The 24,900-nt window shown below is 51.6% G+C and overlaps 1 protein-coding gene across 7 annotated transcripts in view; it reads right to left on the bottom strand.

Moving 5' to 3' along the window:
• The window catches only part of GLI2 (GLI family zinc finger 2), a 257,069-nt gene that overhangs the window by 48,955 nt on the left and 183,214 nt on the right, over positions 1-24,900 (bottom strand). For all 7 annotated transcript variants that reach the window (XM_055380532.2, XM_055380534.2, XM_055380535.2 and 4 more), the window contains one exon: positions 15,823-15,928. In XM_055380532.2, coding sequence (XP_055236507.1) covers positions 15,823-15,928 — 106 coding nt within the window. The remainder of the gene's footprint in view (positions 1-15,822; positions 15,929-24,900) is intronic.

Below are 24,900 nucleotides of genomic sequence, written 5' to 3'. Positions count from 1 at the left end.
AATAACATGTGGCCAGGGCCTGTCTCTCCCCTCTGTGTCCTGTATGCCACTCTCTGGTCCTTGGCCATGCTTGCCCCTCACAGCTTTGCCCTTTGATGTCTGCACCTCCAGTCATGCCCTTCCCCTCTTCATCCCTTCCCCCAGTTAACCCCTGTTCTCCTCCCAGAGGTGCCAGCTCAGGGACCTCTCACCCAAGGTGCCCCCTAGCCCCAGGTCAAGGTCAGGATCCTCCTACGGTGCTTCTGTGTCAGGTGGCTCCTTCCTCTGACCTGAGCATGTCCATCTCAGCTGATGACCAGATATCCTCAGCTGCGAGCTCACAGGCCTCCTGTCTCCTGTATCCGTTTCTGTTCATACGCTGGCCCTGCACCTGGCTCCGCACATGCCAGGGACATAGAGCATGCTCAAATACGTGTGTGCTGAATGAATGAATGAATGAATGAATGAATGAGTGAGTGAGGGCGTGAATGAATGAGTGAATGAATGAATGAATAAAGCAGGGAGCGTGTCCAGGGAAGAGCACAGACACTACTGCAGAAGACATGGGTCCCGGCTCACCTCAGCTCACTCCTGCCTGGGAGCACGTATGTGCCCTCTCTGAACAGTTACGACAGTGATCTTACAAATCTGTTGTGAGGAGCAGAGGAAAGGCACGTGGGGGGCTCAGGAGATCTCCCAGAGATATGTCCACGTTCTATCCCCGGAACCTGTGAACAAGAACTTACTGGGAAAAGGGATTTGACAGATGTGATTAAGACAAGGATTTGGAGATGAGGAGATTATGGGTTACCTGAGTGGGCTCTACATGCCATCATGGGGTCTTTAGACAGCAGAGTAAGATCTGAGACACAGAAGATGAGATGGCCATGAGACAGGGAGACAGAGACTACAGGGAAATGGCCAGGAGCCAAGGAATGTTGGCAGCACCAGAAGCTGGGAAAGGCAAGGACAGAGTCTCCCCTGGGGGTCTCTGAGGGTGCACAGCCCTGGTGACACCTCGATCTTGTTCCAGTGATACTAATTTTGGACTTCTGACCTCTGAAACTGAGAGAACACATTTCTATTGTTTGAAGCCACTGAGTTCGTGGTACCGTGTTACAGCAGCCCCAGGAAATGAACTCGTCATGGAAAGCGTGTTGCATTGGCCTAGAGTTGGCCCTAGGGAGGTGGCAGACATCACCGTCACTAGTGCCATCGTTCTTCTGAGACTAAACTCTTAGCAGGGCTCCTATTTATTGCTCGGAATAACCAGGTTCCAGTAGATGCTCCCTTTGAGGCAGGCTGGCAGGGTAGGGGAATTCCTACGCTGGGTGGAGGAAAGTGTCTGAGTCCTGCGTTCCCATCCCCATGTGCACAGGGCTGTGGAGCGGGCTTTCCCACCTGCCGCCTGGATATCATGGTCACTGACTCCCCATAGCCAGAATCCACCCAGCACACAGCCCCAGCATGCCATTTCCTCCTGCCTCGGAACCGCTGGCTTGTGTACACCAGCCCTGCCTTTGGGCCAAGATGCCTACCACCCACCAGGATCACAGGGCCATGGGTGGGGTCCACGGAGCTCCAGAGTGGAGACGCTGGGACCTTTTTGCTGTCGCGGAGCTGCTCAGGACCAGGTGCCCACTTCCTCAGAAATGCTGGGCAGGCGTCCTCTGGGCCCACTGACCTGCTGGAAAGGAAGCTGGAGTCCCCAAAGCTTGCCCTGCATCTCTTCCTCCCCAAACTGGAACTTCTTACTGCCAGGACAGGGCGTGCATGTGTCTGCTCTCCCAGGGCCTCCCTGGAGAGCAAGGCTGGCTCCTGCCACCCTCGGCTCTACCGACAAATAGAAACAGAGCTCCAGAACACTCCTCTGGATGGAATTCAATCTCCTCCCCAGGGTTTTCGTTTGTTGGTTTGAGTTTTGTTGTTTGGTTTTGTAGGTGAAACTGTACACTGGCAAGCTTGCTTACCATGTTTCCCATACATTTGTTTTAAAAAGTTCTAGAAATCAAGTCTTTTCCAAAATGTACTAAGGGGATTTGCATTTTTTAAGAGCCGTACAGCAAATTCTTTTGGAAAACAATGGAAAACTGTCCCTTCCTCAAACTGAAGCGCAGTCCATGTCTTTTATCAGTCTGCACTCTCCTGTGTGTCTGGTGGCAGTCTGTCCTCATGGGGAGGCTCTGTGTACGGGAGCTGAGGCCGCAGTTTCCAGACATTCATTGCTGATCTGTGTCTGCGTCCACATGTCACTCCCCCGGATCAGCTGATGTTTACTGAGCATGGGCCTCTGATGGCACTGATGGTGGGGAGCTGGGGGTCTGAGGCCGACTTGGCCAGGGCCCCGCATGCACCCAGGTAGTGAGGGAGCAGGTGTGGGGAGCTGGGGGTCTGAGACAGACCCAGCCAGGGCCCCGCATGCACCCAGGTAGTGAGGGGGCAGGTGGCTGCAAACCTGACTGACAAGTGCTGTGCCCCACATTCCCAAGGTCTACTCTGAATCCACAAGTGCACAGATCTCAGCAGACCACTTGAGTGCCCATGAAGCCATGGTGATGGTAAGACAGGGTGCTGCTGCTTGGCAGGCATTCCCAAGACCAGTTACGAGCTCAGGAAATCACAGGCCCTCAATCCCATAGTTCACACTGGTGCTTTGGCCGAATCACCATGCCAGGACCTCTGGGGTCACAGAGAGAGAAGGGACACTGACTATAGCCTTCTAACAGTATACAAGGTGCTGGAGCAGGAAGAGGGGTGGGAGGAAAATAATTCACCCACTCTGTTGGTGCAATCTGAGAGGGCTTCCTGCAGGAGGTGGCATCTGAACTGTGCCCAGACTCTTATAAGAGAATGGAATGGAGGTGGTGAGTAGTATAGGCCTGGTGTTCTGAGATGGGAGAATAGCTGAATAAGGACATGTTGTATTGGGGAACAACCACTATAGTCCAGAGGCTGAAGGTCTGACCAGACATCTGGGTGGGAGGAGAACATGCAGGGAAAAACATAGTAGAAATGTCGGTAACCTACCTGAGCTATTTTACAATGGGAACTTCTCTTCACCCAAACCTGCCATCAAGGGAGTGAAGAGACCAGGCACGAACTGGGAGAGGATATTCACAACACATGTTGCTAACCACATAATGAGTAACCTTAGTGTGCAAAATACTTATTCAAATAATGGGAAAAAGAAGACCTCATAGAAAAATGGGCAAAATAGCCAAACAGACATTTCCCAAGAAGGAAACATTAGTGGCCCGTAAGCATGTGAAAGAACACTCAAGGTTCATTAGTAATAAGGGAAACAGAAAATTAGAATCACAGAAAAGAGCCATTTTGGCAAAAATTAAAATGTAGAGGCCATCACCTCCAAAGTGATGGGGCAAGGATATCACAAGGATACAGGGCAAGGCCAGCTCTCAAACTCTGCTGGTGGGAGTGAGTGTTGGCAAAACCAGCGGGCGAAGTCTGGCGATGTCTAGGAGGGTGAGAACATGAATCCCCTGTGACTCAGCATTTCCATTCCCAGACATGCATTTACTTTAAATAATCCCGCACATGGGGCCCAGAGGATGGTATAAAAGTGTTTCTGCAGTCATGTTCAAATTAGCAAAAACAGACACATCCCAAATGCCAGTCAACATAGACTGCTTCAGAGCAGCCCAAATGAATGAAGAGCCCTACACATTAGCAGGAAAATCTTCGGACAACGTGGAGTGTGAAAGCAAGTTCCCGAAGAATACCTCTGCAATGATTCCATGTATATAAAGCATGACAAAGCAAAACGAATTAATACATTGTTAGGGGAGTCAGACACAAGGTAAAACCGTCATAAGATGTGAGGGGTGATAAACTCTGAATCCCAAAGAATGGTGGGGTGGGGAAGACCTGAGGCAGGAGATTGGGGAGCACACAGGATCTCAAAAGTGCTGGCATGTCCTCAGTCCTTAGAGTGAGCAGGGGATAAGGGTGTATATGTCATAATTACTCAGATATCTTAAACATGCTTTTGTTGTTCTTTTTTTTTTTTTTTCTGAGATGGAGTTTCGCTCTTGCCCAGGCTGGAGTGCAATGGCGCCATCTCAGCTCACTGCAACTTCCGCCTCCTGGGTTCAAGTGATTCTTCTGCCTCAGCCTCCCCAGTAGCTGGGATTACAGGTGCCCACCACCACGCCTGGCTAATTTTTGTATTTTTAGTAGAGACGGGATTTCGCCATGTTGGCCAGGCTGGTCTCGAACTTCCAACCTCAGGTGATCCCCCTGCCTCGGCCTCCCAAAGTGCTGGGATTATAGGCGTAAGCCACCACACCTGGCCACTTTTGTTGTTCTTTTGCATGTTTTCAATAATTAATAAGACCAATTTGTTTTTTTAAAAGGATGGCTGGGTAGAAGTAGTCTCTGGTTTAAGTTGGCTGAGTGGATAGGGATTCCGGGAGCAGGACGGCTGCAGGGCTGGCGCTGGTGGGGAACTCAGGGCTGGTGGTGGTGGTGAATGTGTGTGACTGCTGGAAAGCATCTGAGGCTCAGTCGTCTACATGATCACTCCATGGGCCCTCTTGGCCACAACATCTATCTGTTGTCCAGGCTCCCTCCGGGCCAGCCCTAGCCCAGTCTGCAGCAAACACGCATCCCATATATTCGACCTGCACTCACCCCGTTCCCATCACAGACCCGGACACCACACCAGACCTGGCCAGCTTTCAGCTGTCACTCCCTATGCAGAGCTGTAATAAAGAAATCACTGTTTTCAGTTGACAAAGAGCAGATTTCTTACTAAGTAAACACTGATGTTTTGGTAGGGAAATTAAGTTATAAAATTGTGCCTACAAAGGAGGTAATACAGATGGACTTGGTTGCAATCTAGCCACATGGTCCACAACAGTTGATTCATTCACTCTCCCTTTATCAGTTTTCCCCTGGGAGCAGAATAAGAAGGTTATCAGTTTTTGCAAACAGAAAACCCAAAAAGCATAAAAGATAAGGGGATTATCAGGGAGACGTTTTTCCTAGCAAAGTGAAGACATTGGTGGAGCAGGGTAGGGAGGGGAGGAGTGAGGTGTGGGGCCTGTTGGAAGCCTTGGGTTTGCTCCTTCTGTCCAGTGGAACCAGGAATGTGTCTGGGTCCAGGGAGGAGGCCCTGGGGGAGTCGGTCCTGCTTAGGCCCTCTCCAGGTGAACTGCACCACTGACCTCCGAGTACAGGGGGACTTTGTCTGTAATAGAAGCTGCCATGGGCTGAGCACTGCTGAACCAAATCTTCCAGAAAGTCAAGGGTTTAAAGCCATGGGTGGGAATAAGGAAATAGGAGAATAAGATGTGCAGTCTTGGGAGTGGGGTTTGTGGGGAGAGGCCTTTGTTAGTGGGAGAGATTTCATTATATTTCGTTAGAGGCCTGGGTTTTAGTGATGAGAAAGGGCCTGGGTGGCCGGTGGGCTGGATAGAAACTCCTCCACAGTGAGATTCTGAAACTCTGGCCCAGCCTGCCAAAGTGGTGTGTGGAATTTCCTTTCCTGGATGCCTGTCAAAACTAGCTGGAGAATCCTGAGCAGCTCAGATGTATCTCTTCTTCGAGGTGGGTGTGCTGCTGATTTTTACCAAGCCTTCATGAGTATGTGCTTTGAAAAGATTCCCCTCCTTAGTGGCACTGGTGTCTGCCTGGAAGTGGAGGCCCCTCATTGGAACAGGGCAACCCGAAGAAGGTGGTAGGGCCCCCAGTGGGTGGGGTTGGGGAAAGGCTGGGACGTGGGGGGAGGCCTTCATGCCTCCCCGCTGATAAGCGCTTTCTGTTCCTGTATTCCTGGTGCTCTGGGCTCCCCATACCCCCTCTTCCAGCATACCACCCTGTCATTGGCCAATTTCTGCCCTCTCCCCAACCAGATCATGGGGTCTATGTGGGCAGCAAGACTGTGCCTCCTGGAGGTGGAAGGGGCATGTAGTTTGAGAAATTAGTGGGTGCGATGCACACTATTCAGGTGATAGATACTCTAAAAGTCCTGACTTCACCGCTACAAAATCTATGCATGTCACAAAATTGGACTTGCACCCCATAAATTTATACAAATAAAAATTCTATTAAAAAAGACTGTGCCTCCTTGGGCCCGTATCCCCAGTGCCTGGCATGAGGCTGGCACACACGGTCCCTGGGTGAGTGTCCTCAGAGGAACGAGCATTAAGAACATTCCCCACTGAGTTAAGCAACTCTGAACTCTTGCTACTTTGTTTGGGCAGCACAGGCCAAGTGTACATTTCAGAGGTGCAGTCCTTGGAAGGAGAGGATGGAGGGATGGGGCTCCTGACGTGTCCAGCATACTTTTTGATGGGCACCAGACATACCATCAGTGCTGGCTGCAGTGACAGAGGCTTGAGGGCAGCAGCAATTTCTGACCTTTTTAAGCAGTGCCTCAGGGGCAGGGCACTGCTCACATTTTCCCTCAGCAACACCTTGACTCAGGCTGGCAGGAGTGGCCTCAAGTGACAGCACTTGGGATACAATAAATCCAGCAACAATGAGTTTGGCTGAATAAATGAATGCATCTGGCAGTGGCATCAGCTTCCACCGAGTGGACAATCTGAACATGTGCAGTCTAAGAGGACTCCCCACCTCAAAGGCCAATCCATCCCACCAATGCCTGAAACTTTACTGTTAGTGATTAATTCCTTTGGGTGGATTACTGTTCTGTTTCCATGTCTGCAGACAGAAACAACGCACTGCAGCCCTGAGAACCATGGCAAGACTCTCTTTCCTCTCTGAGGACAATCACAGCATAGGGAAGAGCTCTGGCTTGGTGAGATCTCACAAGCTGGGCAATCTTGGGAAGTTCTTAAATTCTGGGAACGCCCAGTTCTCGCCTCTATGAATTGAGGAGAAAATCCCCCACCTTACAGGGTGTTGAGAGGACTGAATAGGACACCACTGGCCCAGCACCCTGCAGGGTGTCTGCAGTGAAACTTGGCTTTCCTTCTAATGTCAGCAGGGCAGTGATGAGAGCAGGAAACTCTCCGCCACTCGGTATGTCCCAGGTGTGCTTCATGCTTTACAGACACCCATCTAGTCCTCACAACAGTTTCACATGGGGAGCCACTATGTCTCCATTTTAGAGATGGGGCCACTGAGGCTTGTGGGGCTAAGCAAGCCCAAGGATGTGAAGAGTATAAGCAGCATAGGCAAGATGTGAGCCCCGGCCTCAACCCTGTTCTGTCTACATACTGGGGGTGTGGAGGGGAAATGTCCGACAGTGGGGACCCCGAGGGACAGGAGAGGAACCGAATAGTTCATCCCGATCCTGCCGCAGCCCCTCCCCCACTGCACGCCCACCTCGGCCTGCACATCAAGATTTGCTCCACTCCCTGGCCCCTCCTGCTCTCGGCTGACCACCACGGCTCTCTCCAAAACCCAGAGCCAGCAGCTCCTCTTCTGCGAGGGCTTGGCGTTCAGTAAAGATCAAAGACCAGCCCATCTTATCAGACACGCTCCTTGTTAAACTTTTACAGGCCAGATTCCATTATAAATGAGCTGTCTGTCCCACGCAGCCCAGCGAGTGCATTCTTGGCTTTGGGAATCTGAAGCTCTCAGAGCTGGGGAAGATTTTAGCAAGGGGTGGGGGGTCAAAATGCCCAGTAAGTAATCTATGCTGCTTACTAGCAGTGTGTCACTGGAAAGGCAGTCAGCCTCCCCATGCCTCGGTTTCCCCAATTATCAAGTGGGAGTGATTATTGGGGAGTGATAATCCCACCTTGCAGGGAGGGTGACATGACATAAGCCGGGGGCTGGGCACAGACTCCTGCTACTGCTCCTCTGCTGGTCTGACCCAAGTATCCCACAGCCCAGAGATGGGGAGGGGCCTGCCTGATGGGGTCTCAGGGCCGTTTACATCACAGTTGAGCCAAGGCTCCACATCTAGTCGGTCTACCCTCAGACAGCCGTGGAAGGATGTGCTGCCCGACACATCGCCTGGACCCAGGGTTTCTGGGCTCCCTGTCTACCTGCTGTCCAGTTGCTCTGAAGAAGTGGTCAGCAACAGCCGGTTTTAAGGAAGAGCTCCCTGGAGATGGAGAGGCAGTGTGGACCCATGTGGAAAGGAGGGACAAGTTGCCTGGTGGGTGACGCTGGGCCCACCCAGCATCTCATCCCAGGGGGCAGGTGGACATGCCTTTCGGAAGTCTCCTCCTTCCTCTAGGCTCTGAAAAGAAACAAGCATGTTTGCAGAGGGAGGAGAAGGTTCTTCCCAAAAAACAAACAAAGCCAATCCTCTATGAATCGTAAACCTCGGGTGCTGTGCCAAGAATCAAGAAGAAAATATCTTTCTGCTCAACCCACCCGTCTCAGTGAATGACTGAGGACAGAGTCATAAAGGCCCGGGATGACACTGGTGAGTCACAGGCTGAGCAGGCTGCTGTGTTCATTAATCTCATGGTGAACGGTGCAGTCTTTATGGGACACTGACCTTGGAAAAAGCAATCTTCAAATCCCCCCAGACTGGAAAGTTCATGAGTTCGGCCCAGTGGCAGCAAAGAAACTACTCTCTTAAGTGAAGGCACACCGACACCCGGCTAAACATCCCCATTAACATGCAGTCTCGGGGACCAAGTGGGGCTTCAGACACTCTTAATGCTGTCTCTGGAGGCCCTGGGTAATATGCATTTTGCGTGACCAAGCGTGCAGATGAAAGGGAGGTGAGGCCCCCATGCCCACCAGCTGGTGTTCACTCTATTGCCCTAACATACCTGGGCCTGGGTTGATAGCTACAACCCTGAGCCATCTGTGCCAGCAAGAGCCCTCTCGTCTCTCCTCCAGGAAGGGTGGCCTTGGGCCGTGACTGCCAATGCAATGCAAACCAACTACAGCTCAGGATCAAGAGATCTGCAGGAAGCCATCAGCAGTGGTCAGGTCGGGGGTGGAGTCGTGGATGTCAGAGGTCAGATGGTGCCAGGCAGGAGGAGAAAGGAAGGCTGAGATACTGCAGCTGTTCCCACCCCATACACTCACCGCCTTTTGCAAGCTGAGAATATGAATAGGTTTAGGTCATATGAATAGGTTTAGGAGGGACTTGTCTGTGAATGGGTTATCACGAGGAACCAGGGGATTTTTAACAACCCGTGTTTTGGCGGCGAGGCGCTGTCAGTGATGAGCCCAGAAAGCCAACAAGCAGCTCTGGGCCTGCTTTCCCGGACGTCAAGCAAGCAGGGGCGCCTGCAGTGGTCCCCAAACTCTGGCCTATGGGCGCCTGTAAATAAGCAGATTTCCGGGCTTCACCCTAGTCTGAAAGTCAACAAGAACTCCTGGGGCCAGGGCCTGAGAATGGGCATCTTTAAGACCCACCCTGTTTGTTCAGATCTGCAGCCAGGTTTGGGAACCTCTGCATGGGGCAGTTTCTGTATGCCCTTCTGGGCAGGAAGCAGCTGAAATTGGTCTTCTCTGAAGCCCCAGGGAAGGGCAGGGCAGGGCAGGGCTGGAAAGGTCCTCAAAAGCAACATAAGGAGCTGAAGGTCCACCCCAGCCCCCCGAACCAGGAGCATGGACTTCTACATTCCTCTCCAGGACACAAGTTAATGCTGGCCCAGGGCAGGCCAGACTCATGCTTGTGTGACCACATACATTGAGGAAATGGGGAGCACCAACTTAGGGACCCTTCCTCGTCACACCTCAGCCTTGCTCCCCATGACACCCTGGCAAGCCTATTTCTGGGAGGCAGGGGGCCCAGAGGGCATCCAAAGAGCTTCTCTTTCCTGTTAGCATCACAAGGTTGGAGAGACTGCTGGGGGTGTGTGGCCCTATTCACAGCCGGCCTTCTCTTCTCGCCCTTGTACAGACTCTTGGAGACTTAGGGATGTCCCCATGGGGACCTCAAGAGAACCTTACTTGACCAGCAATCACACACCCCTGCCCCATTTGTCTCCCCATCACTTGTGGTTTGCACAGCCCAAAGACACTGCAGCAGGAGTCCACGGGCGGTGACTTTCCTCCCCTGGAACCACGTGAGCATCAGTAAGCCATGCAAGCCTGCTGTGGGTTTGAACCTTAAGTGACCGGGAAGGGTGCTCTGCAGAGGAGTGGGCTTGGGTGTCTATGAGGAGGCCATCGAGCTGGGCTGGGCTGCAAGGCTGTCCTCACGCCAACCTCCATGCCCTGCCTTCCCCACGTGCAGCTGCCTGTTTACAGCCGGGTGGTCAGCCCTGGTCCTGCTCCCCTCTCCCCAGGGCCACTGTGGCAGCTCTGGCAGGTCCTCTCACCACAGTTCCCGCCCTTCTCCTGTCTACTCCCTAACTACTGCTGTAGTTGCCTGAAAATAAATCTGACCACTCCCCGCTGCTCCTGGTTGCCAAAGGAGGAAGTCCAAATTCCTCAACTGGGGGAAAGAAAGACCCCCACCACACCGCACCACAGCACTCCTTCAGCCCCATCCCCCATCTTCTGTGCCGCAGTCCCCAGACAGTCAACTCTCCCAAGGACATGCTGTGGCCGTCCTCTGCCACCCAGTCTCCCAACCTGCCGTGGCCCCCTTCTCAAATCAGCAAGTGAGGATAACACAATGATCACGATTGTTGCTCATATCCATTGAATGTTTCCAAAGTGTTCTAGACGCTTTACTCACATTACCCTGTCTCCTTCTCAAAATAACTCAGTTGGCTGGGTTATGTGGGTTGTCTCAGCAGATCTGGCCCTTCTATAGATGAGAAAGCTGAGGTGAGTTAATTCATGTTAATCACAGCTAGGGAGGGTTCAGCAATGGGTCCCGGTGCAGGTAGCCTGGCAGGCTGAGAACTGACAATGGCAGGCTCTTGGGTGATGACCAAGGTACTCCCGAGGGGCAGAGGGCAGGGCAGAATGAGAGAGTGCAGGGAACACCTCTCTGGAGCCTGCACACACTGGGTGCGCCCTCCCTGGAGCTATCAGGATCCTGACAGGGAACGGGGAGGGGGTCTGGGTGCTTGAGCAGTGGAAAGCAGGAGGTGCAAGGGCTGAGTGGCGGGCACACCCACGAAACGGTCACCAGCTCAGGGCAGCAGGCAGAGGCTCAGGCTCAGCTGACACCGAAATGAGATGACACCGCACCTCATTTGCTGTGCAAACATCTGTGTAATTAGACACATTTGGTGCTGGCAGGGAGAAGCGGGCTACAACATGGGCTTGATGGATCGGGATTCTCCACCAGGCTCCAACCACATTCATCATGGAAGCCAGAGCCACGGGGCCATTTTCCTCACAAGCTTTGCCCTGGTTCTCACCTGGGACACTGGGGGCGGAGGAGGTGAGGGCATGGGCTTTCCAGAGCCCAGGGCGAGCCCCGAGGCTCTTGCTGAGTCCCCCACTCAGTCTGGCGGGAACCAACTGTCTTGAGGATAGTGTGGAGCCGCTGGAAGCCCACCCCAGCAGGACCGCGTAGGGACGGGGGGCTCTGGGAGCACCATGCTGCTGCCCATCACTGGGGCTTAACCAGACTAGCCCCTCCTTGGCTGGGGAGGAGATCTGCACCCCAGAGCCTGGTCTCCTTGCCCTCACGGAAGTAACTACCTTGCAGGGATGTCACATAGAAGTCACTGTGCCTCTCTGAGCCTCAATGTCTGCATCTGCAAGATGAAGCTTAACCCCCATCTCACAGAGCAATCAGGAAGATTCACCAGTACAATATACCAAGGCCCAGGGCCGTGCCTGGCCTGCTGCAGACCCATGCAAATTATAAATATGATTTACTGTATTCTACAGGCTGATGCCAGACTCCACATTGGGGCTCAGTGATCCCAAATAACCTGAATAACAGCCCCCAAGAACATCCACACCCTAATCCCTGGCATTTGTTAAGTGTTTCCTTCTACAGCAAACGGGACTTTGGAGACGTGACTACTTTAAAGATCTTGAAATGGGAGCCACAAGTGGATTATCCCAGTAGGCCTGAAAGGCAATAGCAGGTGTCCTTAGAAGAGAGAAGCAGGGGAGAAAACTCCCACAGACTAGGAAGAGGGCAAGGTGGGGACAGAGCAAGGGGGAAAAGGTGATGTGTGTGAGGACGGGGCTGTAAGCCAAGGAATGCAGGCAACCTCCAGAACCTAGAAATGTCAAAGAGTCTCTCCTGGAGCCTCCAGAAGGAACCAGCGCTGCCAACTCCTTGATTTTAAGTACGATAAGACTTATTTCAGACTTCTGACCTCCGGAATGATATGAGGATAAGATTACATTGTTTTAAGCCATGAAGTTTGTGGTAATTAGTTACAGCAGCCTTAGGAATCTCTTCAGGAATCCAACCAGTGAAAGAGCTGTATAGGCCATGAGGGACAAGGCCATTTCTGTGGGCCTCTGGCTGGGCCACTCCTCCCTGCTGCATGCCAGCATCCATGGCCCCCTTCTCCAAGTGCTCTGCTCACACCCCACCCTCACTGGCAAGGGAAGGAAGCAGGCCCTACCCAGAGCTGGAGCATGGCAAAGCCTGGTGAAGACCCAGGCCCCTTCCCGGCCCAGGGCTCCCACCTACACAGGAAAGGACGGCACTGAGGGCCTCCCTTCTCAGTGGGGGCTCTGCCTGTAGCCAGGGCTGTCAAGCTGGAGCCTGCAGCTGCATTACCTGCAAGGCGTGGCACACATAGACACAGACCCCTTCCGCGGAGTCTCTGACTCAATGGGGCTGGGCTGTGGCCTGAGGATCTGCAGTACCCACAACAGACTCCCAGGGGACACTGCTGCTGCTTGGCCAGGGGTTCTGGGAGCGACTGGACTCGGGGCAGTGCCCTAACGAAGGGCTGAGGTGCTGTCAAGAAGGGCTCGGCTGGACTCGTCAGAGGGACCCATGGTCCATACTTATGCTCCCACAAGAAAGGCCAGCATGCAGCGGAGGGCCTGAGCTCAGGAGGCTGGAACTTGATTTCTAACTTGCAAAGTGGGTGAGCCATAGGGTTAGTCATCTACCCACTCTGTGCTGCTTTAGTTCCTTCATTTGTAAAATGGAAAAACATAAAATGACTTTTTTTGGGTTGTTGAGAAGATTAAATGGCATGAACACATAAAAGCATTTACAGCAGGGCCGGTTCACAAGGTCAGTTATGATGAGGAAGGCAGTCATCACTGTTGGGGTCTTCCTACACTTCTGGTGGTGCCTCTACACACTTCAGGTGTATAGGGAGAGGTGAACCAGGACATTCACCTGCAGGCAGAAGCACTCCAGCATGGACTGTCTCTGCACAAAGCTCTCAGCATTGCCCAGGTCTCCTGACCAACATCCCGTGCAGGGAGCACTTTGAGGCAGGCCTGCTATGCCCAGGATCCGTGTCATGGAACCAGCCAAACATGACTCATGAGCAAGAAATCAGCAACAGCAACCCCCTCCCAAATAGGGACTGAGCTCCCTGGATGCTCCTAGGAGTCTCAGACGCCACTGACTGGGCAATTTTTGGGTGGCCCAACTAGTTCCAAACACATGCACCTTCCAGAGGTTTCTCCAGCTGTGGTCTCAGCCACCTGCAGGTGGAGGGGCCCTGGAGGTGAGCAGAGGGTGGAAATGACTCCAACACCCACCAGGCAGACATAAGGCTGCTGCAGCGGATCCTAGTCAAGTGAGAGCCAGGTATGCACACTGAAATAAAACAAAAAGTTCCCAACATGTCAACGGGACACAGAGGACAACTGGAAGGGACCCCAACGGCCAAATCTGGGACAACTGGAACAACACAATAAATATTGATAGTAATAGAGTATAACCCATAGAATCACACAAAAACCACACATCCATGTGCATAACAATAGACAACCAAATATATAAAGAAATGTGGGAAGCGGGACAGCTTTTCCTTACAGGAGAATTCCAACCACTAAATGTGGACAAAATGATAGAAACAGAAAATCGCCATTTGGCAAACACTAGTAATGACTGTTTCTGGCAAGAAGCATCGATGGATGTATAAGTTAGTGGATGGAAATACGATAAGAAACAGGATATTTCCATATCCTTTAAGTATTACCCCACAAAATACTTATTAATTACGAACGGGACAACTTTAAAGCGGAGAAGCCAGCAGACAGGCCCATAACCAAATGATCGACATTTCCAGCAGTGAGAAGCGTGAAGATCATAGGCCTCCTGACAGGACGCCTGCAAAGGACACACATCACTTTTATAGTATTATTCCCCAAAACGCATGATCCGAATGTCATCATGAAACAGCATCAATCAGGCAAACCCAAACCCAGAGACATCTTATATAGTAACTGGCCAGTACTCTTTAAAACTGCCAAGGTCATGAAAGACAAAAGAGACTAAGGAACCGTCCCAGACAGGAGATGACGAAGGAGTCTCGGCAACCAAGTGCCACATGGGATCCAGGATTGGGTCTTGAACCGGGAAAAAAAGACACTAGTGGGCAACTGAGCAAATCTGGATAAGCTCTGTGGGTGAGTGAAGAGCATTCTGTCAGTCTTGGGTTATGTAAGATGTCCACATTTGAGGAGCTGCGTGAAGTGTATACAAGAAAGCCTTTGTGGTTTTTGGAACTGTTTTTGTATGACCTTAATTATTTCAAAGTAAAATATTTAAAAGTAAAACACTTTTTAAAAAGAAAGTACAAGTCCCAGGTTTGCTCCGTCTTGGGGAGGCAATGGGTGTCCGGAAACAGGACTCTGCTGAGGCACAATGCTGTGAGCACAGTGAGGGCCCAGCGAGTGTTGACTGACTTCACTGGGATGGGAGACGGTAGAGGAAGGAGGATGTGCCTTCATAGGTGGCGGCAGGCAGGGAGAGGCTCTCCACTCAGCGAGCACTGGTTGTACACCTATTCATGTCAGCATTGAGACACAGAGGTGAGAGGAGAGCTCAGAGCCGGCTGGGAGGCAGGTGCAAAAACGGATGATGATGCTGTGGATTGAGGGCAGCAGCCCCCACTCAGTGTGAAGGATCACACTGCCCCTGAGGAGGTGACTTCTCGGTTGAGGCTTGGAGGTGGCCCGCTGGGGGGAGATTCCAGGCACACTGGGCAGGCAGCTGGCCCCAGGCACAGAGACATGGGACAGAACCACAGACAGCACCTTGGCATGAACAGGTGAGGGGGCTGGAGGGTGTGAGCATGAAGAGGTGAGGGGGCTGGAGGGTGTGAGCATGAAGATGCTGGGTCGAGAGGGGTCTTGGGGCTGGCTGACCTTTGCAAGAGCTCTCCTGGAGGCAGGTGCAGGGAGCAGTGCAGAGTTTGGGGGTAGGGAGAAGGAGGGGCCTTCTTTCCTGGAAGGAGGACGGATGGGATAGCCAGAGACCAAGACTTTGAGTCCTAAAGGCCAAGAAATGACACCAGCCAATGGGCTTAGAGGCCCCAGGTGGGTATGACAGGGACAGGGTTAGGCAGGTGGAGACCACAGGGTGACCCCACACCTTCTACCTGGGGACCTCAAAGCTGGGAATAGGAAGGGCTCCAAAGCATCACTTTGAGCTTGTCCTTTTAAGTATGGTGACTATACAATTTACTATTCAAAGGGGGACACTTGAAGAAGTGAAAAAGGGTGCTCTGAATTATTATGCTGGAACAACAGATACCTAAGATCACCTTACTTATATGGGATCTTAGACCTAGAGAGGATTCCCACTTCATGGATGAAGAAAGAGCTCCAAACCATGTATAGATACACCAAGGAAGCCCAGAGCCTTATAAGTGGTGATGTGGGCTTGGGGGTGGTTGGTGTTTATATGCTGCCCACGCACATGCTCACACAGGGTCCCAGGCCATGATAGCAAAGGTGATCGCCCGCTCAGGACAATGTAGATCAGGAACCCCCAAAAGAAAGACAGAGGCAGGAGATGTGGCTGAGGCTGCCGGCCCAGCCTCCCCATGGCAGGTGACTGCACGCCAGGAGCAGCAGGCAGAGGGCAGGACTTACCCGTGCACACCGTGGACAGAATGAGGCTCGTAATGGTACCTTCCTTCCTGGTGTCGCATGTCAATCGGTAGGGGCGCGTGGAATGGTGGCAAGAGATGCTGCGGCACTGCAGAGGGCGAGAGAGAAACAAGACTTCAAAAACTTTCCCCCTCCCTCAAAAAGCTACTTTCAAAGGGCTTTAAAGCTCAATGAATTTCATAGCAAGAGCAGCCAGGACAAGGGGCTCCGCAGTGCCCGCGCGATCACACACCCACGAAGGGGGATGAATAAATAATCAAAGTCTGCCCGAGAATTCTACATCTTTCACATAAAAGATCCCCAGCTGCGCTCTTGACAAAGACAAGCAGCGAAGCACTCTTTGAACTCGGGGAGATTACAGGCAGGGCCACGAAACTGGGCTCAGCCCGCAAATCAGGGCTGACGGAGCGACAGGCTCCAACTCCGCCGGCTTCTGCCCATGCCGGCCCTGGCTGCGTGTGGCTCCAGCAGCACCAGGTTACGGCATCCAGATGCTGCAGTGCACGCAGGCTGGAGGTGTTGACCTAGAGCCATTTGTGATGGCACGGCCTGCAGATGGTGCCGCCAGCCTCAGGAAGGCCAAATCCCACCCAACTGCTGTCCCGTTTTGCTGGCAGTATAAAGCGGACATCTATGTGGATCTGTTAGTTCTCCAGCTCTTAATATTAATTCTTGACCCCTAAACGCTGTCGGGTGCCCCCAGGATCGAAAACGCCAGCACGTGCGTGTCAGTTTCCAGAGCTGAGTCAGCCTCCTGTCTGAACTTGGCCTGCCCTCGACAAATCATCATGATAATTGTAGGATGCTCTTTGTTTATTAAAAAAAAAATTCCTGGGTACCCTGGAGGCAAACATAATTATAGGCTTTAGGAAAACAAGGCTTTTAACAAAGTAGTTATACTGGGAAAAGGGCTAAGAAGTGGGGATTTCTTAGTCGACTCTCCCTCAGTCTGAAGGCCACAGGCCAGTGGGAAGCAGGGTTAAGTTTGGATTTCTGAATATTTTAAAGAAATGTGGATGGGTTTGTGATAGGTATGTACAGGTCAGCTGACCGCTAGGCTAAGAAATGCAGACAAATTTTTAGGAGAGATGGGGTTTCATCATGTTGGCCAGGTTGGTCTCGAACTCCTGACCTCCATCTGCCTCGGCCTCCCAAAGTGCTGGGATTACAGGCAAAGAGAGAAACTTCACCTCAAAAAACCAAAAAAGAAACAAACAAACAAAAAAATGTAGAAAAATAATGCTACTAACTGTTTCTGTGCAAACAGATTCTGGTACAATGCCATAAATACTATGAATTCTTTTTTTTTTTTCTTGTAGTAAAGACATCTAAAATTTACCATTTAAATCCTTTTTTTTTTTTTTTTTTTTTTTTTTTTTGAGACGGAGTCTCGCTCTGTCACCCAGGCTGGAGTGCAGTGGAGCGATCTCGGCTCACAGCAAGCTCCGCCTCCTGGGTTCACACCATTCTCCTGCCTCAGCCTCCCGAGTCGCTGAGACCACAGGTGCCCGACACCATGCCCGGCTAATTTTTTTGTATATTTAGTAGAGACGGGGTTTCACCGTGTTAGCCAGGATGGTCTCAATCTCCTGACCTTGTGATCCGCCCGCCTCGGCCTCCCAAAGTGCTGGGATTACAGGCGTGAGCCACTACGGCCGGCCCATTTAAACCATTTTTTTACACGCACAGTTGAGTGGCATTAAGCCCCTTTGCATTGTTGTGTAATCATCACCACCATCCATCTCCACAACTGAAACTCTGCACCCACGAAACACTAACTCCCATTACTCTCCCCCAGCCCCTGCACATTCACCATTCTACCTCCTGCCTCTATGAATTTCCCCTGCTAGCTATTCCGTGCAAGAAAGATCATACAGTATTTGTCCTTTTAAGACTGGCTTATTTCACTTCGCATAATGTCCTCAAGGTTCATCCATGTTACAGCCTGTGCCAGAATCTCCTTCCTTTTTAAGGCTGAATAACAATCTATTGTATTGGATAGACCACATTTTTTTTGTCCATTCATCTGTCAATGGATGCTTGGGTTGAACACAATGGATTCTTAATGGGAAGAAATTTTTCTCCTGAAATTTTAACTTTAATTTTTACATGTTCAGCTCCATCTTCATAATTTCACAATACTGGCACTTTCCATGGGGACCAGGAAACAGAAAAAGCAAATCTTCTCACCCTGATTCAATCAGTTTCCCCAACTCAGACTCAAAGAGGAGTTGGTTGCAGGCACGTGGTCCAAGCCTCTGGCCCAGTTATCACTTCCAGAGCCACCGAGTGCTGGAAGGACAACCTTTTCTCTGAGGCCCTGGCCCTGCACAGGTGAGCCGGGCATGTAACTGTGACTAAGGTGGCTGTGACGGGACCACCAGGTGCTCCGGAGGCTGGGAACCCTGAGGGTCAGAGCTCACTCACCTGCTGCATGACTTTTGTAAGTTTCTTTGCCTCTCTGAGTCTCCATTTGTTCATCTGAAAATGGATAACAGTAACTACCTACATGGCTGCGGTGAAGACGTAAAAAGCCCACACAGAGGAGGCGCTTCGCCCAGAGCCTGTGCAGATAGGACGCACTCAACAAGTGTCACTGCTGAGGAGGACAAGTGGCACTCATGTTTGGAGCCTCCAAAGTCCATCATCAAACTATGAATTTACTAATGTGGGGCACAGGAAAACTGGCTCATACTGGTTGCAAACCCTAGGGAGGGTGGGGGGCCAAGCACTGCTTGCTCACAGACCAAGAGACCACTGGATCCCCAGGGAGTCAGCAGGGAAACAGTGTTCGCTTTCCCAAATGTGTAGAAAAGGGCCTTAAAAACATGGCAGGGCAGACCAGATTCCAGTATTTTGCCAATAAAATAAAAATGGTTGTGTGTGTATGTGTGTGTGTGTGTGTGTGTGTATTTCTAAATGTTTCCTTGCACATCCAGAAGCCCCCTGATGCAACTAGTGTTACTATGCCCATTAAAGAGATGAGGAAACGGAAGCCAAGAATGATTCATGGCCTTGCCCAAAGTTGCAGGACTAAAAAACGACAGTGCCAAGAGGAGAATCCAAGGCTCTGAATGGCTTTTCCCTCCACCCAGCCTAAATGACACTCGGAGGCAGCTCCCAAGCGCCAGAGTGATCCCAGACCCCCATCGCCCCACCACGTCCCCACCTTGCTATGTACTTTAGTTAACAAATGCACACACAGTCCACAGCTCTGCTTTCAGCACTTGGCAAATACCAGCTCCTGGGTCTTCCCAGCGACCCCAGGAAGCTGCATTCAGTCCAGGATTCCTTGGTCTTCACACAGGCCAACCCCCAGCACCCTGGTGTGCCTACCATTCATGGTCTTGCTCCTCCAGAGGCTGAGGGGGGGTCTCCTAATGCCATCAGAGCGCAGACCACCCCACCCTACCCCCAGCTATGAGCTGACATGCTCTGCTCATGATTCAGGATTCAGGCAACTTCACCCAGGTCTATAAAGTCTATGGAACATTGTGAGCTTCAGGGGTTTACCAGGCAAACATGAAGTACAGGTACCACTGAGGCTGCCTCTCTGCCCCACAAGACCAAGCCATGGTGTGTGTGTGTGTGTGTGTGTGTATGTACGTGTGTGTGAGGTGTGTTTGCATATGTGTGTGGTATGTGTCTACATGTAGCGTGTGTGGGGTATGTATATGTGTGTGCTGCACGTGCATGTGTGAGTATGTGCAGTGCGTGTATGTGTGTAGTGTGTCGTGTCTCTGTTGTAGCATGTGTGTGTCCTTATATGTATGTGTATTGCTATATGTGCATGTGTTTTGTATGTGTATGTGCGTTGCTGTGTATGTGCATGTGATGTGTGTGTTGCTGTATGTGGATATGCTGTGTGTTGTATGTGTATGTATGTGTTGCTGTGTATGTGTGTGCTGTATGTGTGTGTTGCTGTGTGCATATGCATGGATGTTATATGTGTATGTGTGTTACTGTGTACACGTGCATGTGTATGCTGTATGTGTGTGTTGCTGCATGTGCATGTTGCTGTGTATATATACATGTGTGTTGCTGTGTATATGTACATGCATGTTGTATGCATGTGTGTTGCTGTGTGTATATGCATATGCTGTGTGTGGTATGTGTCTGCTGCCGTGTTTATGTGCATGTGTGTGTTGTATGTGTACATATGCATTGCTGTGTATGCGTGTGTGTTGTACGTGTATGTTGCTGTGTATGTGTGTGTGCTGTTGTGTGTGTGTGTTGCTGTGTATATGTGTATGTGTGTGCTGTATGTGTATAAGTGTTGCTGTGTGTATGTGGAGGTGGTGTGTGTATGTTGCTGTGTATATGTGTGTATGTGTGCCATATGTGTGTGTTGCTGTGTGTATGTGCATATGGTGTGTATGTTGCTGTGTATATGTGTGTGTGTGTGCCGTATGTGTGTATTGCTGTGTGTATGTACATGTGGTGTGTGTTGGAGGAGGGGCCTGAGGCTTCCAGAAAGAGGCCTGGGGAGGGGTCCCACAGAGTCCTGCTACAGTGGGGCCTGCCCTCTGTTGTCTGGCAGCTCCTGGGGTGGAGGCTGTGGAGGTCACAGGAGAAGCACTTTCTCTTTCTCCAGGTAGGCAGGGCTGCAGGTGGCACCTCTTACCAGCTCTGCTGCTCTCCAGGAGCCTGGGTCACCTGTGGAATGTGCAGGCTGCACCCGTGCACTCCTCTCTCACCCCCTGGAATCCCCAGGAGGAGCCTGGGAACACGTGTTAGTGGGTCCTCCTGTCGTGGAGGTGATGTGTGAGGTTGGCCAGGGCAGAGTGGCAATGTGCCCACTAGGGTTGCTGTTGTGGGGGCTCATCTCCAGCAAGGTCTGCTGCCTCATGGGGCTTTGCTGACAGCACCTTTAGTTTTACCATTAACCTTGTTCTTATTCCCATTTTTCAGGAAAGAACATCAAGGCTCAGGGTGGTGGGACTCTACTTCCATAAGAGCAATGATCCACTGGGTGGTAAGTGACTGGTGGTCTCATAGTCTTTTCCCCACACAGCCCAGCCCAGCACCCAACATGCAGCAGGCCTTCAGTGAGTAGGGCCTCTGGCACTGCTATCCCAATACAGTAGCACAGTGTTTGCCCCAGGATGGACAGGGATGTATAAGGCCAGCTAGTCGGCCAAGGTGCAAGGAGTAAGACCAGGGACCTGCCCAGACCCTTCCGCTCACCCTCAGAGAGAAGACCCCCATCTATTCACATCAGCAGTTGTGAAGTATGACTAGCTGTCATCTAGAAATATTCATTCACTCATTTATTTATGCATGCATGCATCTACCTTGTATCAAGCACTTGCTATGTGGCAGGCACTGTTCTAGGCCCTGGGAACAGTGTTGTGACAAGGCAGCCCACACCATGGCCCAGTGAGAGGAGACAGGTGGTGGACAAGTCAGCAAATATATTTATAACATAGTATCAGAGGGGGATGAAGCTAAGGAGGAAATCCACCTGGGAGAGGAAACAGAGGAGACATGGATGAGGCACGGAGATAAGTCAGCCTCTTTGGAGAAGGAGCTTGGGGCAGACGGAATAGCTAATTCAAAGGCCAGGTGTCAGGAGAACTCAGTGATTTCGCATGAAGGCTAATTTGCCAGGCACAGAAGGATGGATGGAGGTGGAAAGGCAGGAGAGAAGGTCCTATCACACTAGCCAGGCCATGGGAAGAACCTTGGGATTTTTTTCTGAGCAATCTGGGAAGCCCCTGGGAAGTCCTGAGCAGGCAGTCACCTGCTTTGATACAACTTTTGGAAATGCTGTACAAGGAGGGTCCAGTGCTGTGGGGCAGTGGTGCCCATCCGCCAGGAATCCCAGACTGGCCCTGCCACTAGGTGGCCATGGGACTTTGGGGAAATTACGTCCCTTCTCTGGGTCTCACACTCCTTGTACAACAGGGATTAGAGGAGCTATGAGATCCCTTCCCACTGGCACATTCCTGCTATCTGTAAATGGTTACCCACTTCCCAGGCAAAGGGCCTCACTTATTCCAGCCAGTGACACCCCAAGGCTTCAGGAAGGACCTCCTGAGCAGGCCCAGACCAGGGCTCTGGGTGCAGGTGCTGGCTCATCTTTGTGGCCCTGTATGTATAATGACTGACCCAACGGCCCTTCCAACCCACTTGACACACCAGGCCCAGCCCCAATCCTCTGAGCCCAGGTGTAATAGGACAGCACCCCAACACCCCCCCCCCCCAACACACACGCACACACGTGCACACACGGTCTCTACAGACCAACTTTTCTTCCCAAGTAACCTGAGGGATAAAGGTTGACCCTGACTCATTGGTGGTCTCTTTCAGACCAGCACGGATTGTCCCACAGCCCCCGATGGAAACATTCAGAGGTGAATGCCCTGCTCAGAGCCCCCTGGCCAGGCTGAGGAGGGAAAAATTCTGCTTTCCAACTCTGGCAAGAAACTGCTGCATCCAGAGGCTGCAGAAGCCCACGAGGAGCATGAAGATGCGTGGGAAGAATAGGCGCTGCCTTGAGTGACATCCTGAGCCAGACCCTTACACACACAGCTTTCATTGTTGGCTTTTATGTTTTTTTTTTTTTTTCAAGTAAAAGAAAAAATCCAAAATTAATCATGCCCTTCCGGCAGAGGGACAGATACACCATCCCCCCCAAAACATACACACCCCGTATGCCATTTCAAAGAAATGACTCTCTTTTTAAGTTTCTGAGGAAGAAACTCTAAGATGGGAATTTTCAATGGATCATCACTCCCCTCTGGAAAAAAAAAATGCACATTTGTTTTTGATCCTACACAGAAAGCCCAACAGCCTGAGAAGCTGAGGGTGGCGGAGTGACGGCTTTTTCTTTAAAATCCTGGAACTTTTCTATGCTGCAGTTTCAACACCAAATGTTTCTTGCTGGCGGTCCCAGGGCGAGCAGACATTGGTGTGGGCAGTGTCCTGGGTGTAATGGTCTTCTTGTGTCAGTGAGGAGGGCAGTGAGGGGGCAAGGACAGCCCTTCCCCGGAAACCTGGCTCAAGTTAATGCCCCATTAGAAATGATCCTGTGGATTCCTGGGGGAGAGAAGGAGGTAGGGGTCTGCAGAGTTCAGACAAAGAATCGGGAAAACTGGGTCATGGAAACATGACCAGGCGGCCTCCGTCAGCAGCCGGAGGAAGTCTCCTCGGATGAAGTCATGTGTTGCCACAGCGCAGAGGCACTGCCCCGTGGCTGGGCTCCCAGAGAGGCCTGAGGGCCTGTTCCACGGCAGAGAGGCCAGGGAGGTGAAAGCAGCCACCTCCCAGGACAGACTGGCTGCGCTGGGGATGCCCCAGCCCTCTGGGCTGTCCAGTCCTAGAGATTAGCACCGTCTCCAGTTACCATGGTCTCTTCCATCAAGACCGCGGGAGGGAATTAGCTTGGAAGCATGTGGTCGCTGTGCACCAGGCCGGCCTGGACCAGAGAAGAAACCAGTTTCAGAGAGAAATCGAGTTGCCCCAGCACTGATGGAGGGAAGGTGAGGCCCAGCCTTGCACCATACAGGTCTGTGTTACGACGAGGCAGCGCAAACACATCTCAGTGCAGCTTGTGGGCCCGGGAAGGAAGGCAGTGGCATGGCTGGGGCCTGGATCCCCATCCTTCTTGGGCAATTGGCCCACACTCCAGGGTCACCATGTAGGAGGCCAGTGTGGTAGCTGCATCCATGACCAGAAATCAAGGAAGGGCGCATGAGGCCTTTGGTTCCAAACGCCAGGGCCCTCAGCCCCTTGGCTGTGGCCAGGATGGGGAAGCCCGGTGATGCTGAGTGTTGCTGTGGAGGGTTCCAGGGATTGGCTCCCATGCTGCAGGTGTGAATCCCAGGGGACAGTGCTGGAGCCACGTGGAGAGAGACTCCTTTGGAGCAGCCATGCTGCGCCCAATGGGTGGGCCCCCTGTCAAGACCATAGGTCCCCATGCCCTGTCCACCTGCCACACTCAGGTGGCCTCTGTGATGCCCACATGCACTTTCACAGCCTTCAGGCCAGGAGGCTTTGATCTGTGTGGGACCCTGGCCAGCACTCGCACACAAAGCACTCCTGGGGTGCCTGCTCTGCGTCGGGTCGGGCACTCTTACGTGAGGAGTGGACTCCAATCAGCTGAAGTGGAGGCATTCTTACTTGGCACGTCTCTGGGATGACTGGAGAAGGGCTTTTTGACATCCAGTTTTGTTCCCACTATGGGGGACTTTGGGATTCTCCAGTTAAAAACTAATTTATCATGTTCCTTTAACTTAGAATTCCTTGCATATTAAGTAACATCCAGCACAGTATTATTTTCTTAGAAGCAAACAGAACTTGGGAGTCATGGGAATGGATTCACACCAAAGTGTAGATGGCTTACTGGTTGCTTTTCTCCTAATGGAAGGACCTAGGCACAAAATACACCGATATCTTTGGCAAAAGAAGGCGCTAGTGTAGAAGAAAGAAAAAAGCAGTAGAGGGGCAGGCTGGAAGTCAAGGTAACCTTTGCAGTCAGAGTGAAGTCCAGCTTGCTCCGGCGTCACACATCAGCCAAAGGACAGTCCTACAGGACATCACCTGTCCCTGTTGTCTAAGGAGCTTGGGATAGGAGCAGAACGCACCTGAGCCATGAATCCAGACAGACCTGAGTGTGAACCACGGCTCTGTTATTCGCTAGCAAGTAATGAGTGTTCCAAGCTTCAGTTTCATCATCTGTAAAATAGGAATGACATCAACCCAACTGCTGTGAAGAATATTTATGGTGGGCCGGGTGCAGTGGCTCAAGCCTGTAATCCCAACTCTTTGGGAGGCTGAGGTGGGTGGATCACCTGAGGTCAGGAGTTTGACACCATCCTGGCCAACATGGCGAAACCCCATCTCTACTAAAAATACAAAAATTGGCCAGGGGTGGTGGTGCAAGCCTGTAATCCCAGTTACTGGAGAGGCTGAGGCAGGAGAATAACTTAAACCTGGGAGCTGGAAGTTGCAGTGAGCTGAGATTGTGCCAATGCACTCCAGCCTGGGAGACAGAGAGAGGCTCTATATCCAAAAAAAAAAAAAAAAAAAAAAAAAGAATATTTATGGTGTCCATAG

Source organism: Gorilla gorilla, chromosome 11, assembly GCF_029281585.2.
Source record: "Gorilla gorilla gorilla isolate KB3781 chromosome 11, NHGRI_mGorGor1-v2.1_pri, whole genome shotgun sequence".
Lineage (NCBI taxonomy): Eukaryota > Metazoa > Chordata > Mammalia > Primates > Hominidae > Gorilla > Gorilla gorilla.
The sequence above is the reverse complement of the archived record's forward strand: the minus strand, read 5'-3'. Positions and strand labels throughout refer to the sequence as shown.